We start from the raw sequence: 17,003 nt of genomic DNA, 5'->3' as shown, positions 1-17,003 counted from the left end.
CTCCGTTCCTTCTTGGCCCACCGCAGAACGTGTTCCTTGTCCAGGAATCAGTGAAAGCGTACCACCATCACCTGCAGCGGCTCGTTCGCTCGGGGCTTCTTCACGAGGGCTCTGTGCGCTCTATCCACTTCCAGGGGCTGAGGAAACTGTTTCCTGGACCTGTTCTCCAGGTCCTCCAGCTTCTCCTGCATTCTTTTCTGGCGGTCGTTCATCATCCCCACCTTGGTCTCCAGCACGGTTATGTATTCCTCGTGCTCGGACACCTTTCTCTCCACCTCCTGGATCGCTCTTCCGTGGGTTTCTTGATTCTGCACAACTTGATCAATGGAAGCCTTAATCGGGTCCAGCATGTCCTTCTACAGCTTGGCGAAGCTGTAGAATCTTCGAAAAACTTCACCAGCTGCTCCGTCAACCACTGCGTCGTCTCCCCACGGCCCCGCTGCCCCGCCATGCTGTCCTGTCTTACCAGCTCTACTTGCGTCTCCCTTATAGGACTTTGTCTTCTCACACAGCCACTTCTGGTTCAATTCGCCATACACCGGAGGGGGATTTCTCCTCACTGTCTCACTCTTCACCGATTTATCCCATAAAATCCGGAAATAAACGGGGGGAAAAGGTCCAAAAGTCCATCACAGACAGGAGCTAGCAAATGTCCGACCTACTCCTCCATGGCCGCCACCGGAAGTCCATGAATTCAGATCTTAAATATCTATTAGCTAAAGTTGCCAACAAGTTCTCCAATTTTTTTGCCTTTTGGTATTTGTAACGAGCAGTAATGACCTGGATGTTTGCATATGTAACATGTATATATGTGAGCTGCACATCCAACAGGACGCACTGGTGTTCTGTCCATGGTGCTGAACATCCGGGTGAACTCTGTTCTTTCCGATAATCAATTCTCTGGTAGAAGACAGAGGCATGGAGGACAAGATCTCCTGAGAGCATTTTACTGGAACAATGAGCTTGAATGGTCTTTCTGGTCCCCAACTTTACTGCAGCTTGAATAGGGATTTGAGGTTGGAATCGGAAAACGTGGCACCTGGTATCTACGATTGCTGGGTACTGTGGGAGCGGTATATTGCCTTGAACTGTTAAACACGAACAACTGAGCATGTGAAAATGCAAAGCTGTGCATCCATTTGTTCCCATATTTTCCTAGTTCATAGATTCCTGCAATAAGGGAGTGAGTCTGATGGTGAGCAGCTCTGAAGGATACTCAGTCTTACACTGTGCTGCAAAGAATGGCCACAAAGAACTCGTGAAGTACATCATTGAACACGGTGAGTTGTGAACGAGTCTTTATATGTCACATCCCTTGTTTAAATTGTCTATTGGTGTAGCTGGAGCTGCCAAATGCTCCAGTTGGTAATGTCATCCCACACGTTTGTCTGCCCGAGAGTGAATGATATCAGATTTGAATGGCAGCCCCATTCTGTACAGTGTGTCTATCTGACCTAATTTTATACTCCATCCTTGTCACATCATGTGAGAATGATGCAAGCAGAATCTGGGACACGGGAACAGCAGGAGACAGTTCAATCCCTTCAGTCTAATATTGTGTGAGCTCAAGTTTAATATATGGCTCAACTCCATTTGTAGCTTATTTCCTTACTACTGAATGGCTTCACCCAGCCACATCGAGGTGCATAAAAACTTCGCACCATAACGCACGTCTGCATGTCAGGTGTCTGTTAGAATAATTTGCTAGCAGTTTTGTGATGTCCAGCAAGTGAGCTATTGTCTGGAGCCCACAATGTGATCATTCACACAGTGCTTGTCTATCAGACTGTTTGTTACATTCCCTGTCACCCTCTGTCCACACCGTCAATTCCTGTCCACCCCGTCACTCCTTGTCCACACTGTCACTCCCTGTCCACACTGTCACTCCCTGTCCACACTGTCACTCCCTGTCCACGCGGTCACTCCCTGTCCACGCGGTCAATCCCTGTCCACGCGGTCACTCCCTGTCCACGTGGTCACTCCCTGTCCACGCGGTCACTCCCTGTCCACGCGGTCACTCCCTGCCCACGCTGTCCTCCCTGTCCACGCTGTCACTCCCTGTCCACGCTGTCCTCCCTGTCCACGCTGTCACTCCCTGTCCACGCTGTCACTCCCTGTCCACGCTGTCACTCCCTGTCCACGCTGTCACTCCCTGTCCACGCTGTCCTCCCTGTCCACGCTGTCACTCCCTGTCCACGCTGTCACTCCCTGTCCACGCTGTCACTCCCTGTCCACGCTGTCACTCCCTGTCCACGCTGTCACTCCCTGTCCACGCTGTCACTCCCTGTCCACGCTGTCACACACTCTCAATCCCTGTCCACACAGTTATTCCTTGCACTTTTACATATGAAATCATGGCTGAGATGGTCGATATTGGAACCCAGATTTCCCTCACTACCCAAGACTGTCTTATATTCTTCCAGATTGTCATGTATATATTAGTTTCTTGGTTTTGAGTCTATTTTTATTGATTTCAGGCCCTCCTGATTTATTGGATGTATCAGAAATCAAAACGTGAGTATGAAGATATTGCCGGCTGCTACATATTTATTCATAGTGGCTCTCTACATTGGAAAAATACCTGCAGAGAATTGGCTGGATGATGCCTGTGGTTAGAATCTCGCCCTGGGACCTGCACCCTGCTTAACACGCCTCTGTATTATTACCGAGTCTATTTGTGATGATTTCAAGTGACCTTGGGGCATGCTGTATGTCCTGGAATAGGTGTTGACATTGTGTGATAGTGTAAAACAGCAGTGAGATTTTCCCTCCTGAGTTTTGCTGAAGACCCAATTTCCTATCGTCCATTTAATGCAATTACGAGTAACATTACCTCCAATTTCCCTAATTTAGAACTTGTGGCATTAAGTTAGCAATCTTAGACAGCGAAACTCCTAGTTCGAGAATATGTTACACTCGTGCAGTTGGACATTGGATTTATGGATCCCAGGAGGCCATCATTTTGCTCCCCCTCTGTCATTAGTTTTCAGTATTTGTCAATTTACTTGTTAATTTTTTTAGATCTTTACTCATTTTTGGTTTACGTTCTGAAATATTTCAGCATTTGTTAGATGACCAAGTGTGTGAATAAATGGAGGGTTACACAGGAGTTGGTCAGTATTTGTAGGGACGTTACAGGTTATCCCAAGAAGTACGGTAGCACAAGTGGCTTCACAGCGCCAGGATTCCAGGTTCGATTCCCCACTGGGACACTGTCTGTGCGGAGTCTGCACGTTCTCCCCATGTGTGCGTGGGTTTCCTCCGGGTGCTCCGGTTTCCTCCCACAGTCCAAAGACGTGCAGGTTTAGGTGGATTAGCAATGCTAAATTGCCCTTAGTGTCCAAAAGGATTAGGAGGGGTTATTGGGTTACGGGGATAGGGCTAACTGGGTCAGTGCAGACTCAATGGGCCGAATGGCCTCCTTAGGCACTGTAAGTTCTATGTTCTAAGTGTGTCAGTATTTACAAGAGGATCCCTGGGGAGTTTGACAGTATTTAGCGGGGTTCCCCAGGAAATGTGTCAGTATTTACAAAAGGGACCTAGAGAATTGGCAGTTTTTAGCGAGATAAAAACAGAAAATACTGGACAATCTCAGCAGGTCTGACAGCATCTGCAGAAAGGGAAGGGGGCTAACGTTTCGAGTCCTGACTCTTTGTTGAAGTGGGGTTCCCCTGGGAGTGTGTCAGTATTTACAAGGGGTTGGTGCGAGTGCGTCAGTATTTACTGGGCTCCTTGGGAGCATGTTGGTATTTACTGAGGGCCCCTTTGAGTGTGTCAGTTTTACAAAGGGTCTTTGGTCGTTAGGTCGTTGAGAGTGTGTCAGTATTTACAGGGATCCCGCGGAGCGTGTCAGTATTTACAGAGGGAGCGGGGGGGGGGGGTCAATATTTGCAGAGGGATCGAGGGGTGTGTCAGTATTTGCAGAGGGATCGAGGAGTGTGTCAGTATTTACAGAGGGATCGGGGAGTATGTCAGTATTTCCAGAGGGATCGGGGAGTGTGTCAGTATTTACAGGGGTTCCCGGGAGTGTATCAGTATTTACAAGGGGTCCCGGGGAGTGTGTCAGTATTTACAGGGGTTCCTGGGAGTGTATCAGTATTTACAAGGGGTCCCGGGGAGTGTGTCAGTATTTACAGGGGTCCCGGGAGTGTGTCAGTATTTACAGGGGATCCCGGGAGTGTGTTAGTATTTACAGGGGGTCCCGGGAGTGTGTCAGTATTTACAGGGGGTCCCGGGAGTGTGTGAGTATTTACAGGGGGTCCCGGGACTGTGTGTGAGTATTTACAGGGGGTCCCGGGACTGTGAGAGTATTTACAGGGGGTCCCGGGGAGTGTGTGAGTATTTACAGGGGGTCCCGGGGAGTGTGTCAGTATTTACAGGGGGTCCCGGGGAGTGTGTCAGTATTTACAGGGGGTCCCGGGAGTGTGTCAGTATTTACAGGGGGTCCCGGGAGCGTGTCAGTATTTACAGGGGGTCCCGGGAGTGTGTGAGTATTTACAGGGGGTCCCGGGAGCGTGTGAGTATTTACAGGGGGTCCCGGGACTGTGTGTGAGTATTTACAGGGGGTCCCGGGACTGTGAGAGTATTTACAGGGGGTCCCGGGAGTGTGTGAGTATTTACAGGTGGTCCCGGGGAGTGTGTGAGTATTTACAGGGGGTCCCGGGGAGTGTGTCAGTATTTACAGGGGGTCCCGGGGAGTGTGTCAGTATTTACAGGGGGTCCCGGGGAGTGTGTCAGTATTTACAGGGGTCCCGGGAATGTGTCAGTATTTACAGGGGGTCCCGGGGAGTGTGTTAGTATTTACAGGGGGTCCCGGGGAGTGTGTCAGTATTTACAGGGGGTCTAGGCTTGGAAAGGGTTGGGTCAGATAGGTGTTCCACTTAGGCTTGGATAGCAGGGCCCAGCAATTGGCAATTTTAATTAATAAAACGGTCCGGTTTCAGGTCGGTAGGTGAGATTGGAACGTAATAGTCACTGGTGAGGTGAGCCCCACGCAGACACGGGGAGAATGTGTAAATCCACACAGACAGTGATCTGGGGCTGGGATCGAATCGAGGTCCTCGACGCCGTGAGGCAGCAGTGCTAACCACTACGCCAATGTGCTGCCCCAGTTTTGAAACGTGATGACAGCATCAATGTCCCTTAACAAAACAGGGAGCAGCTGGTCTCCTTAAACAAAGAGCACTGTCTTCAAATTCCAATTTAGATCCCATGGACGGGCTCTCCGACGCCCCGCCGGGCCAGGGAATCACCGGGGAGCGGCGTGAATCCCGCCCCAACGCTGGCTGTCGGTTTCTCCTTCGCCGGTTTTTCGGCTGGGGCGGGAATCGCGCCGCGCCGGTCGGGGGGCCGTTGGCAGCGCCCGCCCCCCCCCCCCCGGCAATTCTCCGCCCCGCCATGGACCGAGTGGCCGCCCGTTTACGGCCGGTCCCGCTGACGTAAATTAGACCAGGTCCGTACCGGCGGGACCTGGCTCTGTGGCCGGCCTGTGGAGTCCTCGGAGGGGCGCTGGGGGATCTGGCCCCGGGGGGGGGGGGGGGGGGGAGGCCCCCCTCACAGTGGCCTGTGCCGCGCCAGCCGGTGTAACGGTCCGCCATGGCCGGCGCAGAGAAGAACCCCCCTGCGCATACCCTGGGATGACGCCAGTACACGCTGGCACTCCCGTGCATGTGCCAACTCACGCCAGCCGGCGGAGGCCCTTCGGCGCCGTCTGGAGCAGCACCAACCCCGCCGGTGCCGGCCTCCGAATTGCGGAGGATTCCGCACCTTCCTGCCGGCCCAACGCCAGAGGTGTTGACGCCATTCCTCGGCGGATAGCGGAGAATCCCGCCCCATATTTTCTAATTTGAGCTGAGTACCCAGGATTAATTCAGCCTTGAACCAATCATTTCCAAATTCTAATTCATATACTTTGTTTTTTTTAAATTTTACTTTCTGAGAATTGTGTTCCAAGTAACTTGCACAATGTTGATCATATATAAATATATATCTATGAGCTGTGGTTGTGACCATAAGCCATGCTGAATATTAAGGAATTTCAAACATTTACCTTGTTTCAAATTATACTTTTAATTCAGCTCACAATTCCCATTTAATTTTAAACTCGGTATTGAAACTACGATTTCAAACTCACAATTTAGGGAAATTAAAGCGAGCAACGCAACAAAGAAAATCCACACTTTTTTTCATTAAACACATATTCAGCTTCCATTGACAGGATTGAACTTTGCTTTCATTCACTTTTAACAATGAAAAACTGAAACTAAAATGGAACATTTAAAGAAAACATGGGAAATAAGTTAGGTTACGTCGTCTCCTTCCTTCCTTCCTTCCTTCAAAGCTGTAATTAAAACTCAAAGAGGAAAATTGTCAAGAATCACATTTTAAAAAGTAAGTTTAACAAAGCAAGTATTTCAACAACTCCTCTTATTGTTTTATTATAGTTTATCCATCCCCTCAACCTAATTCAAAACATGACTACATGCACATGTTAAACAATCAACTTTAAAACAACTAACAGAACCAGACCGCAGAGGTTTAATTCTGCAGGCACTGGACATAGCCTCACAGATAAGGGGAAAATCACACCGACACCGTAACACACAGGCGGCACTTATGCAAATACAAGTTTGCCTTTTCAACTCAGCTGACAGCAGCTCTGAATGAGTTGATTAAAGTCTGCAAAATACCTTTCAACCTTCCATTCAATAAAACCAATCATTTTCCCAAACCAGACATTTTGTTTCAACTATGCATTCGAAATGCAACCATTCAAACACTTTTCCAAATTGTTCATTTCTCTTTTCCAAACTCAAAATCCATCTGTGGGATTCTCCATTGGCGGGATCCTCCACTTCGCCGGCAGCAAACCCACACCTGCAGGTTTCCTGACAGCGCGGGCGAGCCACAATGGGAACCCACCCCCCAAGAATCACGCCGGAAGACGGGGCTGATGGGATGGAGAATCCCACCCCATGGGCGAAATTCTCCGGAAACGGCGTGATGTCCGCTGACTGGCGCCCAAAACGGCGCAAATCAGACGGGCATCGCGCCGCCCCAAAGGTGCGGAATCCTCTGCATCTTTGGGGGCCGAGCCCCAACATTGAGGGGCTAGGTCGGCGCCGGACGAATTTCCGCCCCGCCAGCTGGCGGGAAAGGCCTTTGGTGCCCCGCCAGCTGGCGCGGAAATGACATCTCCAGGCGGCGCATGCGCAGGAGCGTCAGCGGCCGCTGACGGCATTCCCGCGCATGCGCATTGGAGGGAGTCTCTTCTGCCTCCGCCATGGCGGAGGCGGAAGGAAAAGAGTGCCCCCACGGCACAGGCCTGCCCGCGGATAGGTGGGCCCCGATCGCGGGCCAGGCCACCGTTGGGGCACCCCCCGGGGCCAGATTGCCCGCGCCCCCCCCAGGACCCCGCCCGCGCCGCCTTGTCCCGCCAGTAAGGTAGATGGTTTAATTTACGCCGGCGGGACAGGTATTTTAGCGGCGGGACTTCGGCCCATCCGGGCCGGAGAATCGAGCGGGGGAGCCCGCCAACCGGCGCACCGCGATTCCCGCCCCCGCCGAATATCCGGTGCCGGAGACTTCGGCAACCGGCGGGGGCGGGATTCACGCCAGCCCCCGGCGATTCTCCGACCCGGTTCGGGGTCGGAGAATCTCGCCCCATATTTCCCCAAACTATGGTCGGGATTCTCCCTTCTGGGAACTAAGTCCCCATGCCTGCCGGAAAACGGGTGGGAATCACTCCGGACTTTTTCCTCAAAGTTGCGGGGTGATTCTCCGGTTTCCAGGGGGCTAGCAGAGCCCCGGCGTGCGACCCGCAGCTCTGGCTGCCAGACGGCCGCGCATGTGCGCTCCGGCCCACCTCGGAGCAGGCGCCGCCAACATGGAGCCGGAGCCACACAGCAGGCCCGCGCGGAGGAACATAACTCCCTCCCAGATTGCGATGGCCCGCCGATCGGTGGCCCCCGATCGCGGGCCTAGCCACCGTTGAGGCCCACCCCGGAGTCAGATACCCCCCACCAGGACCGCCAATGGGGCCGCGTGTCCCAGCTCCCGCCGGGTGGTACCACATGTAAACCATGCCGGCGGGAGTTCGGCCGGTCAACCGCAGAGAATCGCCGCGGGTGCCTGTTCCAACGGCCCCCGACCGGCTCCGCCTCGGCCGCGCGGTCCGTGGAGAATTGCGGAAGCGCCATCGCGCAGGATTTCCACGTGAACGGCTATTCTCCGCCCCTGCGCCGGGCACGATTCCAGTGCGGAGGGTCGAAGAATCCCGTCTTATATCTCCATCGTCTTTATCCATCTCTTGGTCCCAAAAGCACACATCACTCCAAAAGCACATACCACTCCCCTTTGGACTAAGAGTGGAGACTCTAATCTCTCTCTCTTTTACATGACTCTTGATTTTATTCATAAGGTACTCCCGGGGCACCAATTCCCACACTGACTTCTTGTAAAACTCATTACACACACGGACCAAAACTCATGTCTTTCTTTTTCCTCGGGATTATCCCTGACTATCCCACCTGTTTCGCCTCCCCCTCCCCTTTTGTTACCGGCCTCCTTCCACACGGTGGTTTAAATTTCCTTACCCTATTAGAACATAGAACATGGAACAGGCCCTTTGGCCCTCGATGTTGTGCTGAGCTTTGTCCGAAACCAAGATCAAGCTATCCCACCCCCTGTCATTCTGGTGTGCTCCATGTGTCTATCCAATAACCGCTTGAAAGTTCCTAAAGTGTCCGACTCCACTATCACAGCAGGCAGTCCATTCCACACCCTAACCACTCTCTGAGTAAAGAACCTACCGCGGACATCCCTCCTAAATCTCCCACCCTGAACCTTGTAGTAATGCCCCTTGTAACAGCTACATCCACCCGAGGAAATAGTCTCTGAACGTCCACTCTACCTATTCTCCTCATCATCTTATAAACCCCCAGCGCCTTGCGTAGGCACTCCCAGAGCACTTCGTCAATAAACAAGAGGGGCTACCGGTTGGGAGGTCTGCGATTCTGTTCCGTGGCAGGCTGCGCGCAGGAAGTAGGTAGTCACTGAACCAAACACTTATCAAACTCTTACTGACTGTCTGCCTCGAATTACTTATGTCTGACCAGTTAATAGTCAATGATGGAGTCTAGTGGCCTCTTTTTTTATTGTTCTTCCTGTTGCAAAGTTGATCTCCGCTGTTTTGAAGTTAGATACGTATTCATGGCATGATCTCCCTCACCTTGAAGAGTACAAAATTCAGCCCCTTCTGAGCCACAGATTGATTGCCAGAATATGAAAAGGAGACTGAATTCAAACTTTAATTAAGGGATCTTATTCTTTCAATAGGGGCGAGACAGCATTGCACAAAGCAGCATTTCACCGGTATCGCACAATCTGTCGTTTTCTCATCGATGCTGGGGCCTCACTGATGCAGACAGATTTTGAGGTAAGGAACCGCTCTGCAGTTGGATGAATTATTATGAAAAAGCGGTCAATAAACCAATAAACATCCCCTTCCTCATAAATCACAAGCCTGCCTCTTACCACACTCCTCAATTTATTTCCACACCAGAAAACACACAGGACAGGATTCTCCATCAACGGGATCCTCCTCTTCGCCGGTAGCGCACTCCCGGCTTTCCCATTGGCGTGGGGGTGGCCACAATGGGAAACCTCATTGGCCAGCTGCTGGGACGGAGGATCCCACTCCCGGCTGGGGAGCACGTGCCAGGAAACGGGTCTGCGGGAACGGGAACCCTGTTTTTCTTAATCCTATTTATATCGTCCAGTTCACCAGCCTCCCTTCTTGGGTTTCATAACCTTTAACTGATATCCCCACAGCCTAGTTTACAATCGATTTTTCCAGTTCCTGTCAGTGTTGTAACATTTTCAACTCAAAACTCTCAGAATCCCCTTTACCAAAGAAAAACACCCAATTCCTTCAGCTTTTCCTTACACTCACCGGGATTGCCTTCCTACAGAAGGCCACATCACCAACCTGAAGAGACTGGCAGTTCTTGAGGAAGATATGGGAGAGTACCTGTTAGAAAACCTCACCCTGGACAAGAGTGGGCAAGACCCCTGGTTCTGCTGGGAATGTTTTTCCTGAAACCAGGCTGATTGTTTAGAAGATTTCAGGGGCCAAATCTTCCAGTCTCCCGATGGTTGGAGACCAGACATCCGACTGGAAATATGCATCAGGATCTTGTTGAAGTCCTGACGCACGGACCTATGTGGGAATGTCCTGGGAGGTTTTAACTTCCTCAAATGTCTCAAATTCTGAGTTAGAGTCAGAGACTTGGAACAGTGCTGTGGGGTCTGCCTGAATTGTTACCAGGAAATATTAGACAGATTAAAACCACGTCTAACAGTGCTTATCTCCACAACTGATCCCCACCCCCATCACACCACTGAGCCCCCCACAACTACTTCCCCGGACTACCCCCAACTTTACCCAACTGCCTTCCCCCCCCAACCTGATCACTACCCGGCTGACCTGACTACCCCAACCAACACCTGACCACCCGACTATCCCCCTAGTCCGACTATCCCTTCTAATCAACAACTACCCTCTCTACCCCACTCGACTACCCAACTAGCAATACTGGACCAGCCAACTACACCCCTGAATTGACTTGACCACTCTGAACAACCTGACTACATGACCCCCTTCCCCAGCAAGGCCTGGCCACCTCCCAACCATCTGACTATCCTTCCTGAGCCAACCCAACCACGCCCTGACCACCCAACTATCCTCTGAATAGACTTGTCTTCCACCTCTCCCCTCCCCCCTTCTTCCCCTGATGTCTAACTAACCCTCCACCCAACTACCACCTCACCCACCCTAACCGCCTCACCCACTAATTCTTTGGAAAGATCTGAAACCTGCTGTCCTAACCCTCCAAATGAAACAGTTGAGATTTGTTACAATTTGACGGCTTTGCGATCACTTCTACTGATGCCAAATTTTTATTTCTAAATAATCCAAAACTAATTGTAAACTCTCAGCTTGCTATGGTGGATTTTGAACCCAGATTATTAAATTCTGGTTTCTCGACTGTTAAATAAAAGCAAAATACTGTGGATGCTGGAAACCTGAAATAAAAACAGTAAATGCTGGATAAACTCAGCACGTCTGGCAGCATCTATGGCGAGAGAAACAGAGGCCGCGAGTTAGTTCACCACTGGCACAAATCCCATAATGGTCGCTAAGTCTCACGAGCGGCCAAAAACGGCAGTTGCATCCGGCGAGAGGTCAGTTTGGGACGGTCTCCGCCCTCTTCTGGTGACATGATCGGGTTCATGTCCGGATTTCCGTAAATTTTAATCTACTTATTGGCCTTGACGCCATTATGACTGTCCATCTCATCAGTATGATATCCCATTCAGTCAGTATGACATCGCGGCAGCGTGATCACTACTGATTTTCAGAAACAAAAAACAGAAATGGTGATCATGCCGGGGGCGTGGAGGTAAGTTTAGCTCCTGGGTGGTAAGGGACATGAGTGGACAATGTCCTGGCTCCCTGGCACTGAAATTGGGGGGGGGGGGGGGTCCCCTTATGTATGATATGGGGATGAGGGGGGAAGAGAGCCCTGAAACTCTGGTGGGTGTGGTGGGGGGAGAACCCCAATCCTGTGAGGGGGGGGGGGAGAGGGATAGCCCCGATGCCTATGAGGATGGGCACTGTAGGAAGTGGGGGTGCCCCGATGTTGGTGTTGTGGTGGGCGGGTGCCCCAGTGCTTGGGTGGGGGGGGGGGTATTTGCAGTCGGAGATCCGAGCACCCTTTTTCTCAGGGTTCTTGTTGGCTTCTTTAGGCTCTACCCCTCCAGATGTCTGATTCTCGCTTCCCCTTTTAAAATGATGCTCGGTGCAGCGAGAAAAGACTTTGATCTTCACATTGGTTTTCTTGCCCGAGCCAACGCTCTTATGCATTTTTAGGAAGTTTCCTCCCAGTTAACATTTCGAGTCTGGGTGGTTCGTCTTCAGAGCAAAGAGGAAACTCTTAACCCCCTCTGAAATGGTAAATCAGGCCAGTCAATTACATTGCCACCTTCTCTGGGACGGGTTATAAATTCCTCACTTACCGGCTGCACCCACATCCCCAAGCGAATTAAAAAAGGTACTTGTAGATCCAACTAGACATGACACACTTGAACACATGAATGCACGGACAAGGCTGCCTCAAATCCTTGTGATTTTCTTATGTCTGCACTTATTTTGTCTGTGGCGATCATGGTCCATTCCTTCTATCGCTGTTTCCATACAGGGCAACACTCCAAGACACAAAGCACAGGAGGCTGGAGACCTGGAGCTCGCTGCGTACCTGGAGAACAGGCAGCATTACCAGGTGGTGGCACGCGAGGACCTGGAGACAGCAGTCTGAGGATAAGGATGTTGGCGAGGCATCAGGAGGTGGCTGGCAGCGTCACTGTTGGCGTTTCCACATTGGGATTCACAGTAACTGCATCCCTTTGAACCCTGCTGCTTGATGGATGAGAAAGGAAGTGGGATTAGGGAAAGATGGGGGCAAGAGATGCTAGTTACTGAGACAACAGTAAAAGAACATACTATTCAGACAACTAGCTGCACACCACCGCATTATTGGCTCATTGGAAGCCAAGCCAAGCTTGAGCAACAAATTACTTCTCGTTCACCCTTAGCACCATTGTATCACATTACAACCAGAGACGAGCCTCCAGCAGACTGCAATGATCTCCATTTTAGCACCAGGAGATCAATCATTCTTCAAAATTTCTTCTCGTCCGACAACTGGGGCCTTTCACAATCTCGACAAACCCCTGGAATCAACTCTATCTCAAAGCCAATCAGAAAAGGTCTGCAGTGCATTACCTTCAGAATGTAACATCTGAGTGGGGATTTTCACATAGTAAAGACTTGGAGAACGTATACTCGGGTACCAATGGGCAAGTTAGAGAGTTCTCTCCACCTAATGCAGGCGTCAATGACCCTGCTTTGACAAATGCTTGTTTGACTTTCCGGGTTTGGGATGTCAATATAACCTTGGAGAGCATTAAATCAACAAGCAAGAGAGAAACTGGTGCCCTGCGCTGAATTGTAGGATGGAGACAAAGTGAGAGCAGTTCTTGTGCTCTTAGCAAAAGCCTAACGGGCGGCGTTCGCCGAGCGAAACTCTTGACTTTGGATTGTTCTGAGTACAGGAACAAGAGATGGGCTTTCCCTGGTCAATACCAGTCAGAACCACACTCGCTCAGCAGTGCGTAGATACACATGTTGTACAATATTTTCTTCTGCATGTTTTTCATTTGGTCACCTCCTTCACCACTCATTCAAACTGGATTTCACTGCGATCACCAAGTCGGGTATCTGTAACCAGGGAAGCCTGATATCTATTTCCAATGCATATGAATGGTTAAACTCCCTTGACATTGTTACTGACCTGGGCTTCGCAACACCAAAAATGGGGCACTATTTGTCTTCCCTCCATCCAGTGGCTGTCATGATCAGGTTTGAGTCGACAACAAAGAAGACACAAGAGGAAGTCATTTCCACCGAGTAGATCGCCACGACAGTCAAGATGTGGCAGCCCCTGGACTGGAGATGGTTAAAATCACCCAGGAGACATACCCATCCATCTCGGGCAGTTCAAATTTTTAAACTGTGCTACTGAACAAATATCAAGGACACGTAATCAGTGGTGTCAGTGGGGTCTGATTGGGAACACCGGCAGAGAAGCTATTATGGTTTTCCAATAAGGTGGAAGAGAAGCAGAGGAGCCCAGGCATGATTTTTACTTACCCTCTGCGACCAGGAAAGTAATGTTTAGGCTTCCCCTGCCCAAACTCCCACCCCCCCACCAAACCCCCTCACAAACCCACAACCTCCTCCCTGTGCCTTGCCTGAGTGCCAGGTGCTCTAGCATCAATACTGGCTCTGATGTTCCCCAAACCCTCCCCCGCTCACTATCCATCTGACCAGTGGACAGGACATGGAGGGGAAGGCCAGACCTCACATTGCAAGGTTGTGGGAGGGGAAATCTGGAGCTTGCCTCAACTCTAACCATCACCCCACTGCTCGATTCCCACTTCATTTTCTTTTATGTTTTTTATGAATTTAGAGTACCCAATTCATTTTCTTTTCCAATTAAGGGACAATTTCATGTGGCCAAACCACATTGTTGCATTGTGGGAGTGAGACCCACACAGACACGGGGAGAATATGTAAACTCCACACGGCCAGTGACCCTGGGCCGGGATCGAACCCGGGTCCCCGGTGCCGTGAGGCAGCAGTGCTAACCACTGCGCCGCCGTGATGGCCCTGCGATTCCCACTTCAAGTCAAAATCAGGGCATCTGTTACCAACATCGCAGAGGAATAGTTTGTATGAAAACATTTACTGAGTGTTCTGTCGAAGAGAGATGAACGAGCCAGTTTTCCTTCCCGTCACCTTGAGCTGATGTCAGGCGGTGCCCATCCAAAGTGCCCACTGCATCTGAACTGACCTGAACCTTATTCATTGCCAGCTTCAGTTCATTCACAGGCTCACAATGATCCCAGCACATGTGCCCTTTCGAACAGGGAGGTGACAGCGAACCTCCGACCTACAAAAACAAAAATCCTCTGACAGCACCTTCCAAACCCACGGCCACTACCTTCAGAAGGACAGCGGCAACAGATACTTGGGAACACCGTGACCTGCAAGTTCCCCTCCAAACCACTCACCATCCTGACGTGGAAATATATTGGCCGTTCCCTCACTGTCGCTGGGTCAAAAGCCTGGAACTCCCTCTCTAACAGCACTGTGGGTGTACCTACACCACATGGGCTGCAGGGGGTTCAAGAAGGCAGCTCACCACCACCTCCTCAAGGGAAATTAGATATGGACAATAAATGCTGGCCTAGCCAGCGACACCATCTGGTGAAAGAATATTTTTAAAATGCAGATGTTAGAAATCTGCACTGAAAACAGATAATGTTGAAACGAGAGTTAATGTTTCAGGGACTTTTCATCAGATATTTCCAGCCTCCTTTCGTTGCCCTTGTACATCCTTGGATTCTCAGTGAGAAGGGAGACAAAAGCATTTATCGCAGGGACAGGCGCAGACACTAATTCCTTATTGGCTTCATTTTGTCACCATAAGGGCTGGTTGAGCACCTGACCAAGCGCAGCCCAACACCTATGAAGCCTCCTGACTGGGGGACCATTTTATGTCACCTTGTGAGGACTTGAACCAGCTTCTGTGGTATGGCCATCTGAACGTCACTGAATCGCAGTTGCTCAGCAGCAGCCAATGGCAAAAAAGAAACATATCCAATTCCTGAGCCGGAAGCAGATCCCTTGTCCAAATGACCTCCTGTTTTCTAGATTTCCAAACGAAGCATAAACCAGAAGCCACAGGGAATTAATGAGGACTTAATGAAGGACGTCAAATGTGTTCTGAGCATCACCGCTGTAATTTATGCTACACTGCTGGGAATTGGTTACCTGCTTGTTCGAGGTAATTATCCAGGATAAGGCGTCTTCCTCCTGGATATCCATGTGCTGGACACCCCATCTGCCTGCATCCTTTGGTGATCCGTGTAGTTTTATGCAGGTGTGAGTGAGAGGGACACGGACTGCCATGAGGTACGGGACTGGACTCTCTGATTCTGCGGCTATGTCCCCACGCCGACGTGGGAACGGTGTCGTTTTGCGCCAGACAAAATGGCCACCGTTTTGCTGGGGGCTAGCAGGATGACAGCATAGAGCACCCGGCTCGAGCTGCTGACATGCCCTGGAAAATTGCTGGGTCCGTGGCTGGGCATTCCCATAGCGGCTGCTTGAAGCGGACGCGCTGTGCTACATGGCCGGCTCGCGCGCCCCGGACCACAACCCCACAGTGCTCCCAGCTCCGAATAGTATCCTCCCCTGCCTGCGGGTCGGCCCGCTCCCGACTGTGACGGTGCTGGACTGAATCCTCAGCCGCCATGCCGAGTTCCACACTTGACCGACACAATCGGGAACTCGGCTGGTCACAGGCGGAGCATCGGGGGTCGGGCCTCAGGCAATGTCCTGAGGCCGTCGATATGTCGCGGGCCGTGCTCTGCGAGTATGCTGCTTTGGAGGGGCGGAGCATCACAAAAGTAGCACCGCCCCCGATTTGGACGCAAACGGGTATTCTCCAGCCAATCGCCGAACTCGATTTCAGCGTCGGCAACCGGAGAATCCCGCCTGCGGTCTTTACCCTGCCTGCCTGTTCCGGGCCCACCTGAGGAAACTAACCCTCTTTCGGATGGAAAATTAAACCGCTCACGGTGGCTATAAAGGATCCAGTGGCCCCAAGGTCAAAGGGGTCTCCTGGACTAGATTTGATCAGCTAAAGGGGTCAGAACCTTTAGGGTGCTGAACCTTTTGGCCTGACAAGGCCTAGGTGTTTTTTTTTATTTTCAATTGCCTGCCCCCAGGAGAGAACAGCACAATAACATGGGACAAGCTGGATAGACGAGTTGGTCTGTTTTCCTGTGAAAGGAGAGCATGCAGCCCCCCCCCCCCCCCCCCCCCACCACATGTGATCACCAGTAGGCCTCCCGCAGCCACCATCATCACTGGCTCTTCTCCTCGCCTGCTGTTGGCAGGACTTGGCTGCATGTCTGTTAGACAAAACTCTACAGTGTTCTGCAGAACAGGCAAGTCCCTTGAGATGAAGGAACCAGTTTTCCTCTCCTGTCAGCTTGAGCTGATGTCAGGTGGCACCCATCCAAGGTGCCCTCTGCACCTGAACTGACCTGAACTCAGGAACCTGATCCCTTGGCTCTGGGGCACTTTTGGATGTGGGCAGCACGGTAGCATTGTGGATAGCACAATTGCTTCACAGCTCCAGGGTCCCAGGTTCGATTCCAGCTTTGGTCACTGTCTGTGCAGAGTCTGCACATCCTCCCTGTGTGTGCGTGGGTTTCCTCCAGGTGCTCCGGTTTCCTCCCACAGTCCAAAGACGTGCAGGTTAGGTGGATTGGCCATGCTAAATCGCCCTTAGTGTCCAAAATTACCCTTG

The 17,003-nt window shown here is 51.2% G+C and overlaps 1 protein-coding gene across 3 annotated transcripts in view; it reads left to right on the top strand.

Annotated features, from left to right (window-relative positions):
- Positions 1 to 16,502, top strand: part of dgki (diacylglycerol kinase, iota) — a 558,727-nt gene extending 542,225 nt beyond the window's left edge. For all 3 annotated transcript variants that reach the window (XM_072484255.1, XM_072484256.1, XM_072484254.1), the window contains exons 31-34: positions 1,160 to 1,280; positions 2,478 to 2,514; positions 9,337 to 9,436; positions 12,261 to 16,502. In XM_072484255.1, the coding sequence (XP_072340356.1) occupies positions 1,160 to 1,280; positions 2,478 to 2,514; positions 9,337 to 9,436; positions 12,261 to 12,377 (375 nt within the window). In that variant the 3' untranslated portion in view covers positions 12,378 to 16,502. The remainder of the gene's footprint in view (positions 1 to 1,159; positions 1,281 to 2,477; positions 2,515 to 9,336; positions 9,437 to 12,260) is intronic.
- The last annotated feature ends 501 nt before the right edge of the window (positions 16,503 to 17,003 follow it).

This window comes from Scyliorhinus torazame, chromosome 19, assembly GCF_047496885.1.
Source record: "Scyliorhinus torazame isolate Kashiwa2021f chromosome 19, sScyTor2.1, whole genome shotgun sequence".
Lineage (NCBI taxonomy): Eukaryota > Metazoa > Chordata > Chondrichthyes > Carcharhiniformes > Scyliorhinidae > Scyliorhinus > Scyliorhinus torazame.
This window is presented reverse-complemented; position numbering and strand designations above follow the sequence as displayed.